We start from the raw sequence: 19508 nt of genomic DNA on the forward strand, positions 1-19508 counted from the left end.
AAGGCTCAAGAAATTAACCATGGTCATTTAGCTACTAAGAAGTGAAACAGCATTGAAATTACGTAAGGTCTTTCTGGGGTCAAAAGCTATCATTATACAATAATGCAGATGCCTTCTATCAAGGTCTGCGATACACAAAATTTCAGATTTGTAAGAGATCTTCAAGTTATTTAACCCAGTCTCTCTATAAAATTAAGAAATCCCCTCTGACTCTATGGCCACCTAGCCCAAGCTTTAAAAATGAAGAAAAATTAGTTATTAATCTAGGTTTTCCTTACTCAACTATAAAACCAAAACACTCCCATTTCAAAAAAAAAAAAAAAAGAAGAGTAGAACAACAAAACAGGATGTGTCTCCTCATAGCATCTAGCCTGTGGTTTAATTCTGGACTTTGCAGACATGTATAACAAGTCTCTCACTGCCTGTTTTACATGCCTACTTTGAATTTCTTATCTTTCACTAAGTCTTATCTTCTCTAAACATCCCCAGTTTCATTCATCTCTCTTATGACTGAAAAGAATTCTTTCATCATCCTGTTTTCCTTACATTGAAAATTTTTGGGCCTAGAACGGAAGAAAGAAAGAAGCACTGACTAGAGCAGAGCAGGTTTATCTACTTCTTATTCTAATACATTTAAGATGACAGAAACATTTTTGGAGCTATACCCTATCTATGACTGAAGGCTTAGTGAGAACTCGTGCTTTTACATGAATGATAGCAAATGAGAGACAAGTGGGCTGTTACAGCCTCCGGGACATAACTAACTACCTGAAACATTCTTTCACAATCATGGATATGATCTTAGGGTAATTCTCAACAGTGATCCAGAGAGAAGCTATTATTAACATACTGAAGTAGGTTCCTGAATTAAAATCTACTGCTATTGTTGACTTAAAACAGGAGTGTGGGAACCTTGATTCTGTTCTGATTGGTTTGCTCTGACCCTTTTGCGCATCTCATTACTGATTACCCTGGACTTCTCGCTACTTGGCCTTCTCTGCTTTCTGACATTCATGTTCTCTTGATGCCTGGCTTTGTGACCAAGTGCAATTGCTTTCCCTTCTATTAACAGTAGTCATCTGGTTGCTGTCTAGTTTCGGGCCTTAACTTTTTTATTCAAAATTTTTTTTTCTTTTTTGTTTTTGAGATAGGGTCTCACTCTTGCCCAGGCTGGAGTGCAGTGGTGCAAGCACAGCTCACTACACCCTTGAACTCCCGGGCTCAAGCGATCCTTCCACCTCAGCCTCCCATGAAGCTGGGACTATAGGCACGAGCTACCACATTTGGCTATTTATTTATTAAAAAAATTTTTTTTTATAGAGACGGAGTCTCATTATGTTGACCAGGCTAGTACACAACTCCTGGGCTCCAAGCAATCCTCCTGCCTCAGCCTCCCAAAGTACTGGGATTATAGGTGTGAGCCACTGTGCTGGACCCTGGCCTTTACTATTTCAGTATTATCTGGTGGGTTTTGATTCATATTCTCGTTGATTTTCAGCATCAACTTCAGACTTTAAACCCTATCTTCCACTTAGAGCACTCATTTTCAGAGCATGACTCACTCCAGTTCCTGTACTGTCTCCATGTTGTATTCCAGCCTTCTCTTAGTGTCAGCTCCTTGATATGGGATCAGTGACTAAGTTTACAGCAAGATATTGCCAATACAGAATTATGACTATAATTATCTCATATAATTGTTAATATTGTCTCCTGGCCACCAAGTATTTTCAGAGATTTATTTTACAGTTTTGTAGTTTTTCTTTTTTGTGTGTGTGTGTCTCCTTACGTCTCGGAATTGTTTGGTTTGTTATAAGCTGCTACCATTCTAAGACAGTCATATAAGTACAGGGTTAGAAATGATAGCAAGAGAAGCCATTTACTTGTTCCTTACTGATAAAAAAAGGTCAGAGAAATGTACTTATAATTTAACAGAAAACATATCACAAGTTTCTAAAATGCAGTGGGAAAATACACATTTCATTCTTAAAAAAAAAACCTAAAAAATGCTAGGTTTATATGTTACTTAATAGATGTGAAAATGTGATATAAAATGTTAAAAGGGTATATATGCACAGATAAAATATTTTTATGATGAGATACTAATATACTGGGTCACACAAGACTGAACTTTACTTGTAGTATAAAACAAAGATATTTATAATTTAAAAGAAGATAATGAAAAGATTAAAGAAGAAATCAAAATACAAAAACCAAAACAATTTTGACATAGTTCTATTAGGTTCTATAGAAGTCTATATAAACATAGTGATCCAGAGAGCACGGTCTAAAAGAAATTCAAATGTCTTTTACACAACTCTAAACTGAGGAGAATTAACATTTTACAGAATGAACAACTGTGATTCAGCTGCTGCCTCTGTGAAATGGGTGTAAGACTGAGTTGTTGTGAGGCTTAAATAAAATAAATGAATATAAAAAACTACAAGGTAATATATCAATATTAAACTTATTATTTACTGAAAATTATATATTTTCGGTAAAAAGCCTAATTCCCTCTTGAATACTAGAAAACAAAAGGCCAATTTTCAACAGAGAAGACTAATTTAAAACTTTTCCTTTCTCTGATTCCTTAATCCCAGATACACTTATTTGAAAGCAATTTGTAACTGGTTCCTAAGTAGGGCAGTATAACATAATTCATCTGAAAGCATTTTAGAGTTTGATAGAAAAAGATTATAAAAATTCAAGATATATTCTTACTGTCAATACAATAGCTTTAGCTTTATCATACATGAAGTATGTGTGTAAATTCAACATTTGCAGTATTTTTTGCAACATTTTATTCCCTAAATTTCCTCAGACCTGAATTCACACATCCTCACATGGAAAAACAGCTTTCTAAAACTTTATAGGGAAAATATGACTTGTATCATACATGCGTGTTTTTGGTTTTCACTATAATAATTATCTTTCTTTAAAATACTTATTTATATCCAACAAATCAAAAACAATTTAACTTGAAGAGCACCACTATGATAAGAAATGTATGTATGAATCTGAGAAACAAGTATATTTTCAATTAAAGAAAAATTAATTTACCCACACAGTAGTTTTTTTTTTCTTTTTTTTTAGCATGCTGACTGTAAAATTTAACTACATAGGTGCGTAAGAAAAACATGTAAAAAGATACTCTTAAGAAAATTTCAAAGCAGTTAAGTATGAACCAAAAGAGTGACACACATAAAGAAAAATGCAATTTGTTGGAACTTCTTATGAAGTGGATTGCCTAAGGGGCACTTGGGATGCTGAAACGTCCCTGAAATCTTCCGAGAAATCGCAAAGAACATATGAGTTAGAATCCGGGAACATAAACATACCATAAGAGAATGATAATTATACTGTGATTTCACTTTCAAGAAACCTGGCTAACTGCAGGGTTTGTTTTCTTTTCATTATGTGACATATACTGCTGTAAGAAGAAAGTTATCCAGGATAATAAGAATTAGTCTAACATTCAGGTAAGTATGGGGCCTTTCACATTCTAAGTACTTAAGTAAGGAGTGGTTGATTAATTCTGGTTAAATACTAACTGAAATGACTGTGGGCCCTGAGAGATGTTATTGGCAAAACCACTGCAATGCAGAGAGGGTAGAAGACATCCTAGGTCTCAGAAACAAATTTTTCTTTTTTTCTTTGATACAATCTCACTCTGTTGCCCAGGCTGGAGTGCAGTGGTGCAATAATGACTCACTGCAGCCTTGACTTCCTGGGCTTAAAGAATCCTTCCACAACAGCCAACCAAGTAGCCAGGTCTACAGGTTTGTGCCACCATGGTAGGGGTCTTGCTATGTTGCCCAGGCTGGTCTCAAATTCCTAGACTCAAGTAATCCTTCTATCTTGGCCTCCCAAAGTGATGGGATTAGAGGCCTGAGTTACCCTGCCCAGCCAAAACAGATGTTTTATATTCTACAAATATATATTATTCTATATAAGTGTGATAACCATAGAGGTTGCTGTGCCTACAACTACCATCTCCAAGGTTTTAGGAAGTAGCTCTACTGTAGACAAACCTTTCAGATATGACTTCCTATGGCCTACTTTCAGATAGATCTCTAAAACTGTTCTTGGATACAGGAGAGCTTCTGTGCTTTCTTCAGCTAAAATAGTATCAGTATCAGAGTGACACTTATTTTTTGATGACAGTTTCTAAAGCTTTCTATTTGACAGCTTTATATTATTGAAGATTGAGAAGAACCATTAGTTTAACAAACATTTGAATGAGTACTTATTATCCGCTAAATATTATGCGAAAGGCTAAGACACAAAGAGGAATTTGTCAATCTAATGGGTAAGACAGATGCATAATCACACAGTAATATGAACATTAACAGAAATATTTAAAAAGGTATAGGAATGAGGTAGAAAAGGGTGTATTTTTCTCTCCTGAGTTAGGGAGGGCTTCAAATGACAGATAATTTTTCTTATTTTTAGTGTTTTTTTAGATAGAGTCTAGCTCTGTTACCCAGCCTGGGCTGTAGTGGTGCAATCACCACTCACTGAAGCCTCAACCTCTCAGGCCCAAGCAATCCTCTCACCTCAGCTTCCTAAGCAGCTGGGATGTGTACCACTATGCCTGGCTAATTTTCATATTTTTTGTAGAGACAGTTTCACCATGTTGCCCAGGCTAGTCTTGAACTCTTGAGCTCAAGCGATGTGCCTGCCTTGGCCTTCCTAAGTGCTGTGGGTACAGGTAGGAGCCACCGTGCCCAGTCTCAGATGATAGATAAATAAATACCACTAAACCTATAAACTTACTTCTGTTTTCACATAATTATTTTTTCTACTCTTCAAAATGGAAAAGGTAACACTGGTGGTCTAAAGCTGAGTTCCATGACTTTGCTATGAATCTCCTTTCCTATCACTTTTGTTCAACTGATTATCCCTTTCTTTTTTGTACTTTTAATGTCTCTATTTTGCTTCTTCCTGTCACTATTTAAATTGGCTAATCTCTAGCTTTGAGAGGCAAAAGCTCTTTTTTTTTTTTTTTTTTGAGACAGAGTCTTGCTCTGTCACCCAGGATGCAGTATAGTGGCATGATCACAGTTCACTGCAACCTCCACCTCCTGCGTTCAAGTGTTTCTCCTGCCGCAGGCTCCTGAGTAGCGGAGACTACAGGCGTCTGCCACCACGCCCGGTGAAATTTTTTGTTTTTAGTAGAGACGGGGTTTTACCATGTTGGCCAGGTTGGCCTCAAACTCCTGGCCTCAAGGGATCCACCCACCTCTGTCTCCCAAAGTGTTGGGATTACAAGCGTGAGCCACCGTGCCTGGCCTAGTAAAAGCTCTTGATCTCATGCCCTTTCCTCAATTGTCCTATCTTTTCTTCTTCAAATATTCTAAGGATTGCCTATTTTTCATGGCAATCTGCTTTTTAGCTCCAGCTCCATTGAAACTGCTTTAGCATCTTCTTTTTTTTTTTTTTTGACAGGGCTCTGACTCTGCCATCCAGGCTGGAGTGCAGTGGTACAATCTTGGCTCACTGCAACCTCCACCTCCTGGGCTCAAGCAATTCTCCCAGATCTTCCCACCTCAGCCTCCCAAGTAGCCGGGACTACAGGTGCATGCCCTCAAGCCTGGCTAATTTATGTATCTTTTGTAGAGATGGATGGGGTATTGCCATGTTGGCCAGGCTGGTCTTAAACTCCTGAGCTCAAGTGATCTGCCTGCCTCAGCCTCCCCAAGTGCTGGGATTACAGGCATGAGCCGCCATGCCCGGCCCTTTAGCATCCTATTAAATCCAAATCACTCTTTTTTAAAAATCTTTCTTTGGCCTGACCTCTTGAGAGCACATGTCACTGCGGACAATGGCTCTGTTATAAATGCTTCTCCCTGGGCTTTAGGGACTCTACTCTCTTCCCGATGCTCCTGAATGATGCTGGTCACTCTTCACTCTTCTTTGTGTAAGCATTTTTTCCCATGCCCTTCCCTTAAATGCTGGTAGTCATCACGATTCTGTCACAAGCCTTCTTCTGTTCTCACTCTATATAGTCTCACTGGTTCATTTTCTTTATTTCCATGTGAAGTAACATCTTTATGTTGTGACTTTCAAATTTCTATTACCAGATGAATTCTCTTTCTTGGGCACAATAACCTACATTTCCAACTCTCCAGTGTATATATCCACTTAGATATTTTCTTGAACTTTTCTTCCCCAAACTCTTTCTTCTAGGTTCTTTGTAGTACCACTAAAGACACAAGCCAAAAACCTAGGCATCAATTCTCATTCGTCCTCTCTTAATCAGTCCCTAATGTACTCAATCACCAAGCCCTGTGATTATGCTTCTTAAATAGCTTTCAAATTGGTCCATTTTTGTTTTATCTCGTCATCACCAATCTAGTTCAAGACACCACCATCACTCACTGAAATACTGGAATAGCTTCCTAAATGGTGTTCTTCCCACTGCCCTTATACAGCTCCAAGAGCCATGAGAAAAGGGCTTCTATATCAGCTTCTTACAACTGAACTCAGTATTCTATTAGGCATTTGGCTGATGGAGGATACTTTTCTTACTCTCAAAAACTTATATTCTAAGGACATGTGGATAAAATATATACAAAGAAAAGCAGAATTAGAATTTCCAAAGGTAATCAGTAAATCTTGTTTCTTTAAGGCAAAGATGAATGGATAAAAACAGATGAAAACTAAATGCAATTAATGAAGACTACTGAGTGATAAGCTCAAGCTAGAAGCCATTTTAAGGAGTCACATTTCTTTCTTTTTTTTTTTTTTTAAAGACAGTCTTGCTGTTACTCAAGCTGGAGGGCCGTGATGTGATTATGATTCACTGCAGCCTTAACCTCCTGGGCTCAAGCTATCTCTCTGCTTCAACTTCCCTAGTAGCTGGGAATACAGACGTGCACCACCATGCCCAGCTAAATTCTGAATTTTTTGTGAAGATGGGGTCTTTCTAGGTTGTCCAGGCTGGTCTTGAACACTTAGCCTCAAGTGTTCCTCCCACCTTGGCCTTTTTGAGTGCTGGGATTACAAGTGTGAACCACTGCATCGGGCCTGAAATCACATTTCTTTTTTTTTTGGAGACGGAGTCTAGCTCTGTCGCCCAGGCTGGAGTGCAGTGGCGCGATCTCGGCTCACTGCAAGCTCCGCCTCCCGGGTTTACACCATTCTCCTGCCTCAGCCTCCCGAGTAGCTGGGACTACAGGCGCCCGCCATCTCGCCCGGCTAGTTTTTTGTATTTTTTAGTAGAGACGGGGTTTCACCGTGTAGCTCAGGATGATCTCGATCTCCTGACCTCGTGATCCACCCGTCTCGGCCTCCCAGAGTGCTGGGATTACAGGCTTGAGCCACCGCGCCCGGCCAATCACATTTCTTATACTCGAAATCTTTTCAAAATGAATGTTTTATTTGAAGTCCTGCTACTGTTATCTAAAAGTGAGATCCTATCAGTTTATGTTTTCCGTTTACCTCTTTTTAATATCTAATTATTTAAGGTTTATATTTTATTTACACCTAAGAGGTCTTAATCTGAGTACAAGTGAAGACATTTTAGAGTAAGATAAATTACAGCCCACCTGAAGGAAACAGATAAAGTTATTCTGAGGTATCAAAAGCGAAAGAGGAAAAAAAAGATTATAACACCTGGTACAAGATATTCAGCTCTGAGTTTTCTGGCAATGAAGACAAAAAGGAAACACATTAAATTACAAAGTTTTCATTTTATGAAAACAAGAAAGAGGAATATAACTTCACGCCCAGAGGAAAAAGTTTTCCTGGAATATAAGCAATAATTTATTATGAGTTTTTTTTCTGTCTAAACGAGACTAAGGAAAAAGGACATTAGTTTTGTTTCGGGGAAAAAAATGAATTACTTTTAGTTTTGACTATGTAATCACAGTTGAGTTATTTAACTCTTATCAGCATCAGTTTCATCTCTAACAATGAGGACAATGATATTTATTAGTGGATTGTAGTAAAGATTAGATTATGTCATTTATGTGGATGTACTTAGTAGACTGCCTTAAATAGTTTTACAAAACCAAGAGAGATCACACTTTGTTTTGATCTTCTACAAAAGCAGAAGACATGACATTAAATTGTTCTTTAATAAAAGAAATTCTGTGAGGAGAGATATTTTGCCCTTTTCCCCTCTGCTTTATGAACATTTTACTGAATATAGGGACAAAACCTGGAGAATTTAGAATGGACAAGTGTGGGCAGGTATAAGCTCTCAATTCAATTTATGCACATTTTAAAGTTAGTATTTGTTGTGTAAATCCTTTAACCATTTACCCAACCCAGTTGAGCTTTGTAGTATGAAAAGTCAACCTAAAATATCCTATTTCTCTCTATACCTACCTGCTCTTCCCATTATATCACTCAAAAAAGTTAAGACTAAAAACCACCAAATATACCACTCATAGTTCAAGAAATACACAACTGTAAGATATCAATACACATTCCTGGAAATTGTCACACCACATCCTAACTCTTAACATGAGAGAAGATACTTTTAAGCTAACATATTTGAGCTAACACTAATATAGAAAATAAAAACTCTCTGTGGTCATGCCCCAAATGTGTTTGAATTGTCAACCTGGAATTGTCCTACTTGTTTTTTCTGTTTAATACATATTTTGGAATTATGTAAATGAACTGGTGATCTTACTTCACATTACATGAACACATACAGACTACTCAGAACTCAGTGACACTGCTAAAAAAAGTTAGAGCTAGGCTGGGTGCAGTGGCTCATGCCTGTAATCCCAGCACTTTGGGAGGCTGAGGCAGGCGGATTGCCTGAGGTCAGGAGTTCGAGACCAGTCTAGCCAACATGGTGAAAACCTATCTCTACTAAAAATACAAAAAAATTAGCCAGGTGTGGTGGCGTGTGCCTGTTAATCCCAGCTACTTGAGGGGCTGAGGCAGGGGAACTGCTTGAATCAGGGATGTGGAGGTTGCGGTGAGCTGAGATAGTGCCACTGCACTCCAGCCTGGGTGACAGAGCAAAACTCCATCTCAAAACAAAACAAAACCAAAACGAAACAATGCTAGAGCAAGAGCTGTCCCATGCAAAAAAGAAAATAAGAAACTTGAAAAGGTTCATTTGGTCTCTTTTCGAATCACTCATTTACACTGCCCAAATTTAACTGATTAAAACCATGACTGGTATCAGATAATTTTCCCAGGGTCTTGACCAGGGTGAGGCAAGCTAGTGGCCTTAGGTAGAGGCAGTGGCTCCCAGGGGCCATCCATGCTCTTTGCCCACTCTGCGAGTAGGCACCTCCTTACATCATATGTCCTAGATGCTTTGTTTGCCTTACCCTAGTCCCAGCCCTGATTTTCATTTTCAAAAAAATCAGAATTATTCTTATCCAACTGTTATCTATTGACTATTATGAAGACATGATCCTCCGAACAATCAAGTGAATAAATCAATCCTACGGACCCTTTGTTTCATCAATTTAATGTTCAAGTGAATGGCTAAGCATCTCTAGGGGGTCACACCAGCTGTTTTATTTCCATATAAGCAATTTGCAGAGGCCTTTGCATGTGCATATATGATGTAAGTTGGTAGTAAATGGTTTCTTAGAAAATGATTAATAACATCAGATTTGTTTTTACTAAGCTTTAATTTTTACTTTGCTTTAAAACAAAAAAAGTTGCTTTTAGATGTTTGGTATCATCAAAAGCTATACAATATTAAATTATTAAAATATCATTGCCAAAATAAAGACATACTGTCAAATACATAAAAACTGACAATTATCTAAATATGCATCCATATAAATATCAGTAATGACATGTAGTAGTAGGCAATTAATGAGTAATTTCATCTTGCTAGTGTTTACATTTCTCCCTCCTTCTCTCGCTTCCTTTCCTCCTCCTTCTTCTTCCTCTCCTTCCGTCTCACCCTCCCTCCATGTTTCTCTTTCTTTGTTTTTTATTTTTTATTTATTTTATTTATTTTATTTTTTTATTTTTATTTTTTGAGACGGAGTCTCGCTCTGTCGCCCAGGCTGGAGTGCAGTGGCCGGATCTGAGCTCACTGCAAGCTCCGCCTCCCGGGTTCATGCCATTCTCCTGCCTCAGCCTCCCGAGTGGCTGGGACTACAGGCGCCCGCCACCTCGCCCGGCTAGTTTTTTGTATTTTTTAGTAGAGACGGGGTTTCACCGTGTTCGCCAGGATGGTTTTGATCTCCTGACCTCGTGATCCGCCCGTCTCGGCCTCCCAAAGTGCGGGGATTACAGGCTTGAGCCACCGCGCCCGGCCATCTTTGTTTTTTAAAAGATAGGGTTGCACTACGTTGCTCAGGCTGGAATGCAGTGGTTATTCACAGGTGAGATAAGAGTGCACTATAGTCTCAAACTCCTGTGCTCAAGTGATCCTCCTGCCTTAGCCTCCAGAGTACCTGGGACAACAGGTGTGTGATACTGTGCCCAGCTCTGCTAGAATTTAATTTGCATGCTTACACGTATTTTCTTCTCAATCCACCAAGCAAACATTTTTGGTCCTTATTTGGACTCATGAGTAATGTGATTCCAAGTGTTGGAACTGCTCATATATTTTTCAGTGTAGCACATCCCCTTAAAATCAAATGAGAACTGCCATTCTGAAAAAAAAAATTACTATCTAGCTTTAAAAAAATGTAGTTGATATGGCTGGTCATCTGTAGTTACTACGCTTAAGTATTTAATTTCAAAAACACTTGTGAAAATTCCACATAGTGAATGAATCAGGTTTCCACAGTGAAGAGACAATTACTTGAAAGCAGAATCCTAGGACATAAGTGATAGTAGCAGTGATGGATAAGGTCTAGAATGTCAGAACTCAGAAGAAAGAATAAATATCTTCAGTTAGAAGCTTTTCCTAGCTCTGTAACCTGTTGTTAGATTGACTTATCTACCTAAATGTTATAATTACACTCTAGTCCAGGGACACTTATTCTTTTCACCCATCACATAGAAGACACCTTTAAGAAAACTCACTCCAATGCCATTTCTCAGATACAGACAATCCTCCAATTCTTCTGACCCATCTCTAGGATACGTACCTTGGAACTGCTTCCAGTAATAGTTTCCAGTTCCCCTCTCTTAACAATATTCTTCCAATAATTTCTTCCCAACATGTGGTATACCTCTCCCAGACTAGTATGAGGATACTTGTAAACCAATGATATGTTTTAATTGTTTCGTTTCCTGGTCAGGCGCGGTGGCTCACACCTGTAATCTCAGCACTTCGGGAGGCTGAGGCGGGTGGATCACTTGAGGTCAGGAGTTTAAGATCAGCCTGGCCAACCATGTCGAAACCCAGTCTCTATTAAAAACACAAAAATTAGACAGCATGGTGGAATGCACCTGTAATCCCGGGTACTCAGGAGGCTGAGCCAAGAGATTCGCTTGAACTCCGGAAGGCAGAGGTTCCCGTGAGCCGAGATCACACCACTGCACTCCAGCCTGGGTGACAGAGCAAGACACTGCCTCAAAAAAAAAAAAAGTTTCTTTTTCTATTAGAATAACAAAGTGGTAAAAAGATGGCTAAGACGAGGTAGTCATAGTTCAGTAGAAAGTAGGATTTGTATTAAAAATACCAATGGTTCGTGAGGATGCAGAGAATATTGAACTCTTATTCATCGTAGAGGGGGAATGCAAAAATATAGTAACTTTGGAAAATTTTGACAGTTTCTTATAAACTTAAACATACACCTGCCATACAACCCAGTAATCATGTTCCTGGGTGTTTACCCAAGAGAAATGGAAACTTACGTTTATATAAACATGTGTACATAATTGTTTACAGCTGTTTTATTTGGAGATGTCCTCAAATGGAAACAACTCAAATGTCCATCAACTGAGAATGAATTAACAAACTGGGTTACATCCATATAATGGCTTATTACTCAGCAATAAAAAGGAAACATATGACCAATATAGATGTATATACAGGCTCACACCTGTAATCCCAGCACTTTGGGAGGCTGAGGCGGGCGGATCACTTGAGGTCAACATATCATACACCTATATTGCAACAATATAGGTGAATTGCAAATGTATTATTATAACTGAGAAAAGCCAGACTCAAAAGGCTATATACTGATAATTTCACTTTTATAGCATTTTGTAAAAGGTAAACAATAGGTACGGAAAATAGACCAGTGGTTGATAGGGCTGGGGGTTGAGGAAAAGGGTCAGCTAAAAAGGGGTAATGAGGGAATTTTTTGGAGTAATGGAACTATTCTATATATTGACTGGTGGTGCTGATGCAACTGTGTGCATTTGTCAAAAATCACAGACATGTCTGCTAAAAAAGGGGAATTTTATTCTTTGTAGATTATACCTCAATAAACCTTACTTAAAGGAAAAAAATAAAACAAAACAGGACTTATCTCTTAGTTACTAACTGCCATGGGCAAGCCACTTAAAACTTATTTCTCCATCTATAAAATAGGAATTATATTTACTCTAAAAGAATTTTGGTGGGGAACAAATGAAGAAAAGAAAATAATTTTATGAACTTTAAAGCTCCACACAAATACTCTATCTACACTATAGGCACTGGGCAACATTGATAAAGAAGACAAGAGGCACACTAAGGAAATTTACTGTCTAGTTGCAGAATAAGATAAAACAATTATTAAATAATATGGGGAAATTCAGTGACAGATATCAACAAAACAAGAAGGGGCATTCTAGGAATAAGAATTAACTCTAAGAAGTATATCAAAAGTTGAATAAAAAAGGACAAAGTTACAGTGAGACATGAATAAGTCATTAATGAACATGCACAACTGGGATCCAATAATTTTAAGCTGATAGCAGTTTAAAAAAAAGCCTAAAACGATTAAAATTATGACAAAATAGGAAAAATACCTCACGATGATTTAGAAGTTGCTCTAAATCTAATGCCATTTGATTCTTCGTCTGTAGTAAAGCTGACTTTTCTTTATTTAAGTTGCTGAAAAAAAAAAACCCCAAGTTTTAAAAAGTCATTATGTTAGTGTAAATATAGTTAATAAATGGTAAATATTAAAAGAATAAACATGAATCTGATGGTTTGAATTAAATATAAATTTATAGTCCATAAATATTCCAGACTAGCCACTAAAACATTTGGCCTAATGAATGGCCTATTTTGTAACAAGATCCTTTTTCTTTTCTTTTCCTTTCTTTTCTCTTTTCTTCCTTCCCTCTCCTCTTTTCTTTCTCTCTTTCTTTCTCTCTCTCTTTTTTTTTTTTTTTAAACAGATGGACTCTTGCTATGTTGCCCAGGCTGGAGTGCAGTGGCTATTCACAGACATGGTAACAATGAACTACAGCCTCAAACTCCTGGGCTCAAGCAATCTTCCTGCTTCAGCCTCCTAGTATCCAGGACTACAGGCATACATCACTGCGCCCAGCTTTTCTTCTCTTAAGAATCCATTTGACAATGTAACTGACATGCTGTCTGAGAATACTTTCCTGTCTAGTATAGGCATAAAATTAATGTTGTAAAGATGACTATTTACTACTAAAATGTACAAAGATAAAGTGAAACTCACATAAAAGGTAAGAAGTAGTATATGTCAGCAAACTATTACAACACAAGATACTAGAAGTCAAATTAAAACATTTATCCTTAAAACTGAAAGTAATATTTTATAATTTACCACAAACTAAATTATCAGGTATATAATTGAGTTAAGTAAGTGAATCAGGTATTTAGTCTGTGATAAACTTGAAAAAAGAACGTTTGTTTCCAAATTATTTGTTCAATTTTCAATTTCTGGCTGGGCACGGTGGCAATTATCTAATGAATGATTACAATAAAAAAAAAGAAAAAAATTGTGAGGGTAAAACAAACAAGAATTGTTTTAAATAGGTAAAAACATTTTTTTTTTTTTTTGAGACGAAGTCTCGCTCTGTCGCCCAGGCTGGAGTGCACTGGCGTGATCTTGGCTCACTGCAACCTCTGCCTCCTGGGTTCAACTGATTTTCCTGCCTCAGCCTCCTAAGTGGCTGGGACTACAGGTGTGTGCCATCATGCCCAGCTAATTTTTGTATTTTTAGTAGAGATGGGGTTTCACCATGCTGGCCAGGCTGATCTCAAATTCCTGACCTCACGTGATCCATCCACCTCGGCCTCCCAAAGTGCTGGGATTATAGGCGTGAGCCACTGCACCTGGCAGGTAAAAACATTTTTAAAGTTCTACTTAAGTTCTACTTTAAGAAAATGGAGGCAGGGAACACTGGCTCATGCCTGTAATCCTAGCACTTTGGGAGGTCGAGGTTGGAGAACTGCATGAGTCCAGGAGTTCGAGACTAGTCTAGGCAACACAAGAGAGACTCCATCTCTTAAAAAAAAAATGTTAGCCAGGTGTGGAGACATGCACCTTTAGTCCCAGCTACATCAAAGGATGAGGTAGGAGGATCGATTGAGCCCAGGAGTTCGAGGATGCAGCGAGCTATGATGCTCCACTGTATTCCAGCCTGGGAGACAGAGTGAGGCTCTCTCTAAAAATAAATAAATAAATAAAGGAAAGTCACTAATTTTTAGAATAATATTGGGCAGACTTTTTTTTTTTTAAATTCAAGAAACAGTAGTAGGCATTCTGGAGCAATTGCTAATTTGAAGGATTTAAGAGGGAAAGCCCATATTCTTCTCCTTCCAAGTAATCGAGAAGGAAGCATCATAGTTTGTCCTCTGAGGAGACAGACTAGATGCAATTCTGACTTCTGTTTCCAACTGTGCCACTGACTCAGACTCAAATGTATGGTGTAAAGCATAACACATACCACCCCACTGAACCTCAGTTTTTGTATCTGTAAAGCGGAACATAATACTTATGTATGTCAAAGGGCTATGTGAATGATTATATAAAGTGCTGAACTCATAAAACTCTATATAAATGTTATACAGCATTACTAATTTAGATAAAAAATAGGCATCAGAGTAAAATAGTAATTAAATGTCAATAAAGGTAAGCAGCTCAGCTGAAAAACAAACTGACTTTTAGAGTTAGGCGCCAGAGATCCTACAAGAGCTGAGGAGTTGAAAAAGAACAAAACAGTATAAAGGAAACTGAGTGCCATGTTCTGCTAAATCTCCAAAGCATGGTAAGGATCACATGTTTCTCTAACTCTAGAATTCTAACCTATCTTTAGCTGGAATCACTTTGAAGGTAAAATATTTTTTCAAATTTAAATATCCAGTAAATAGGACTAGGAATTTTTAAGGAACACATATGTGTCTATGTTCATATACATGCATACTTATACACTAACAACCATGGTATTTAAGCATATACTCACCTTCAGTGCACACACACACACACACACACACACACTCTCACTCTCTGTCTCAAATACCAACAGGCTCTTCTCAAGAAAATGTAGTGTAATCGGAATGGAATGTTGAGGTAATTAAAGGATTCTGACTGGATAATTCTTTACAGATGCTTTTATATTGTCATGTTTAACTTTTCAAAAATAAAGTATTCTATAATTAAATATCAAAACAACCGTATATACATGGAATAAATGGTGGGGGGATAAGTTGGCTTACAGAACAATTATGTTGTACCTGTAAGACATGAGTTTATTACAAACAATGTGGACTTCCCAGACTATATTGCTGTGATTACAATATCTGGGTATATATTTTGTCTTCCTTATAATATACTCGACCACAGGGAGACAACCTTCAACATGTGGGTCTCTAAAACTGAGTATGATTATCGTATTCACTCTTCTTCTAGTATGTATTTACTCAATAGAATTTTAGTCTTCATAAGGCATATTTCATAACAGTAGAAACTTACCTTTGAAAGTACAAAGCTTCTACGAGTGACTCATAAAACAACTACAAAACAAATCTCCTTATAAGTACATCTATCTTGAATGGTATATTACACCCATAATTGTTCAATTCACTGTTAATTATTACTTAGAAATTCATGTTTATGGCTCTGTTTCACCTGTAATATGAAAACATTCCTGATATATTGTTTCTTAACTTCCTGGATCAATATACTCTCAGGTAGCTTTGTAAGAGAAGTTGACAATGTAGTCTTTTCTTTACCAGTTAAGAATAAACTAAGAACTGACAACAGGCAAAGAAAATTACGCGAATTATTCTCTTTCCAAGCTTCCTTCCTTTCTGAAGTAGAGATTAAACTGTATTACGCAGACTGTCTCTTGTGGCTTGGTGGAAGAAAGTTATCAGTACTACTTTTAGAATAAAGTATTACTTTAATAATAGGGGAATTTAAAGCAGTTAATGGTGACATCTCAAATGTTAGCTTTTAATGTGTTTATAATGATTTCATTTTAGTGCATATTTACTCTAGCCTTTCTAGAAATTGAACATATTGTATACATAGTTCATTTTCAAGGGATAAGTATGGTATACTGGCATTGTTTAATTTTCTAAGAAAAGCATACAATTATTCAGCTATTCAAAGAGTTTTTATTGAATTAGAAAAACATTTAAAAGTCATAAATTGATGCAATTATTTTTTACAACTAACATCAACACTTAGCAAAGAGGAATAGGAATTTTCCTGTTTATGTTTTCTAAGGAACATAATAACTTTATAACACTTTTGGATGGGCCATCATTGTTTAAATTTCAAATAAAAGACAAGGGGATGGAAGTAACATTTACTGAGACTCTCCTATGTGCCAAAGCTTTACATATGTTCCTAAATTTAATTTTCACAACTACCCCTTCAGGTTCATATTAATACCTAATTTTACAGACACATTTACCATAAGGACAGAAACCAGCCTGACGTGTATTTAAAGCCCAGGATAATTCCACTCCAGGATTTGAAATGCCATCTGCTTAGAGTAGGGATGTGGGTATATAGAACTGTGATCTATCCTACCATATCTGAATGACTGGCCGAGCTTTTTAATGGCATTGTTACATCACAGCATTTCATTCATGCAACCAGGGTACCCCTATAGCAGCATCTCAAATGTCATAACTAAACTACTGAAAGTATTAATAACCTTTCACTTTAGAAGGTAGTTGCTTCAATTAAGAATAAGATTTCATATTCTGTGAATTATCAGTTCAGAATGTACTAAAATATCACACAATGAAGGACTCATGTTTAGTACAAAATTTTTCTTGGTAATTAATTCCATAAATGACATGGCCTTTATGAAAACTGTTGCTGTTATTAGGGGAGTCTTAATTTTTGTTCAAATTCAACATATTTTGAGAAATGTTATTTCTCATTTTTAATGTAATTTTCAACCAAAAATTTGTTACACGTATGGTAAGTACTAAGAATGGCAAACATTTATTGAACACTGTTGAATATAATGTTTAGGCACTATTTTATCTATATATATATATTATGAAGATTATATCATTTATTCCTCAGAACAACCCTATCAATCAGTTGCTGTTAGCACCACTCTCATTTTTTTTTTTTTTTTTTTTTTTTAAACAGATGGACTCTTGCTATGTTGCCCAGGCTGGAGTGCAGTGGCTATTCACAGACATGGTAACAATGAACTACAGCCTCAAACTCCTGGGCTCAAGCAATCTTCCTGCTTCAGCCTCCTAGTATCCAGGACTACAGGCATACATCACTGCGCCCAGCTTTTCTTCTCTTAAGAATCCATTTGACAATGTAACTGACATGCTGTCTGAGAATACTTTCCTGTCTAGTATAGGCATAAAATTAATGTTGTAAAGATGACTATTTACTACTAAAATGTACAAAGATAAAGTGAAACTCACATAAAAGGTAAGAAGTAGTATATGTCAGCAAACTATTACAACACAAGATACTAGAAGTCAAATTAAAACATTTATCCTTAAAACTGAAAGTAATATTTTATAATTTACCACAAACTAAATTATCAGGTATATAATTGAGTTAAGTAAGTGAATCAGGTATTTAGTCTGTGATAAACTTGAAAAAAGAACGTTTGTTTCCAAATTATTTGTTCAATTTTCAATTTCTGGCTGGGCACGGTGGCAATTATCTAATGAATGATTACAATAAAAAAAAAGAAAAAAATTGTGAGGGTAAAACAAACAAGAATTGTTTTAAATAGGTAAAAACATTTTTTTTTTTTTTGAGACGAAGTCTCGCTCTGTCGCCCAGGCTGGAGTGCACTGGCGTGATCTTGGCTCACTGCAACCTCTGCCTCCTGGGTTCAACTGATTTTCCTGCCTCAGCCTCCTAAGTGGCTGGGACTACAGGTGTGTGCCATCATGCCCAGCTAATTTTTGTATTTTTAGTAGAGATGGGGTTTCACCATGCTGGCCAGGCTGATCTCAAATTCCTGACCTCACGTGATCCATCCACCTCGGCCTCCCAAAGTGCTGGGATTATAGGCGTGAGCCACTGCACCTGGCAGGTAAAAACATTTTTAAAGTTCTACTTAAGTTCTACTTTAAGAAAATGGAGGCAGGGAACACTGGCTCATGCCTGTAATCCTAGCACTTTGGGAGGTCGAGGTTGGAGAACTGCATGAGTCCAGGAGTTCGAGACTAGTCTAGGCAACACAAGAGAGACTCCATCTCTTAAAAAAAAAATGTTAGCCAGGTGTGGAGACATGCACCTTTAGTCCCAGCTACATCAAAGGATGAGGTAGGAGGATCGATTGAGCCCAGGAGTTCGAGGCTGCAGCGAGCTATGATGCTCCACTGTATTCCAGCCTGGGAGACAGAGTGAGGCTCTCTCTAAAAATAAATAAATAAATAAAGGAAAGTCACTAATTTTTAGAATAATATTGGGCAGACTTTTTTTTTTTTAAATTCAAGAAACAGTAGTAGGCATTCTGGAGCAATTGCTAATTTGAAGGATTTAAGAGGGAAAGCCCATATTCTTCTCCTTCCAAGTAATCGAGAAGGAAGCATCATAGTTTGTCCTCTGAGGAGACAGACTAGATGCAATTCTGACTTCTGTTTCCAACTGTGCCACTGACTCAGACTCAAATGTATGGTGTAAAGCATAACACATACCACCCCACTGAACCTCAGTTTTTGTATCTGTAAAGCGGAACATAATACTTATGTATGTCAAAGGGCTATGTGAATGATTATATAAAGTGCTGAACTCATAAAACTCTATATAAATGTTATACAGCATTACTAATTTAGATAAAAAATAGGCATCAGAGTAAAATAGTAATTAAATGTCAATAAAGGTAAGCAGCTCAGCTGAAAAACAAACTGACTTTTAGAGTTAGGCGCCAGAGATCCTACAAGAGCTGAGGAGTTGAAAAAGAACAAAACAGTATAAAGGAAACTGAGTGCCATGTTCTGCTAAATCTCCAAAGCATGGTAAGGATCACATGTTTCTCTAACTCTAGAATTCTAACCTATCTTTAGCTGGAATCACTTTGAAGGTAAAATATTTTTTCAAATTTAAATATCCAGTAAATAGGACTAGGAATTTTTAAGGAACACATATGTGTCTATGTTCATATACATGCATACTTATACACTAACAACCATGGTATTTAAGCATATACTCACCTTCAGTGCACACACACACACTCTCACTCTCTGTCTCAAATACCAACAGGCT

The 19508-nt window shown here is 37.2% G+C and overlaps 1 protein-coding gene across 1 annotated transcript in view; it reads right to left on the reverse strand.

The window, feature by feature from the left end:
* PIBF1 (progesterone immunomodulatory binding factor 1) overlaps nucleotides 1-19508 on the reverse strand; it is a 266063-nt gene that overhangs the window by 39299 nt on the left and 207256 nt on the right. The window contains exon 16 of the mRNA XM_011932158.1: nucleotides 12844-12928. Coding sequence (XP_011787548.1) covers nucleotides 12844-12928 — 85 coding nt within the window. The remainder of the gene's footprint in view (nucleotides 1-12843; nucleotides 12929-19508) is intronic.

This window comes from Colobus angolensis, unplaced genomic scaffold (assembly GCF_000951035.1).
Source record: "Colobus angolensis palliatus isolate OR3802 unplaced genomic scaffold, Cang.pa_1.0 Scaffold94, whole genome shotgun sequence".
Taxonomy (NCBI): Eukaryota; Metazoa; Chordata; class Mammalia; order Primates; family Cercopithecidae; genus Colobus; species Colobus angolensis.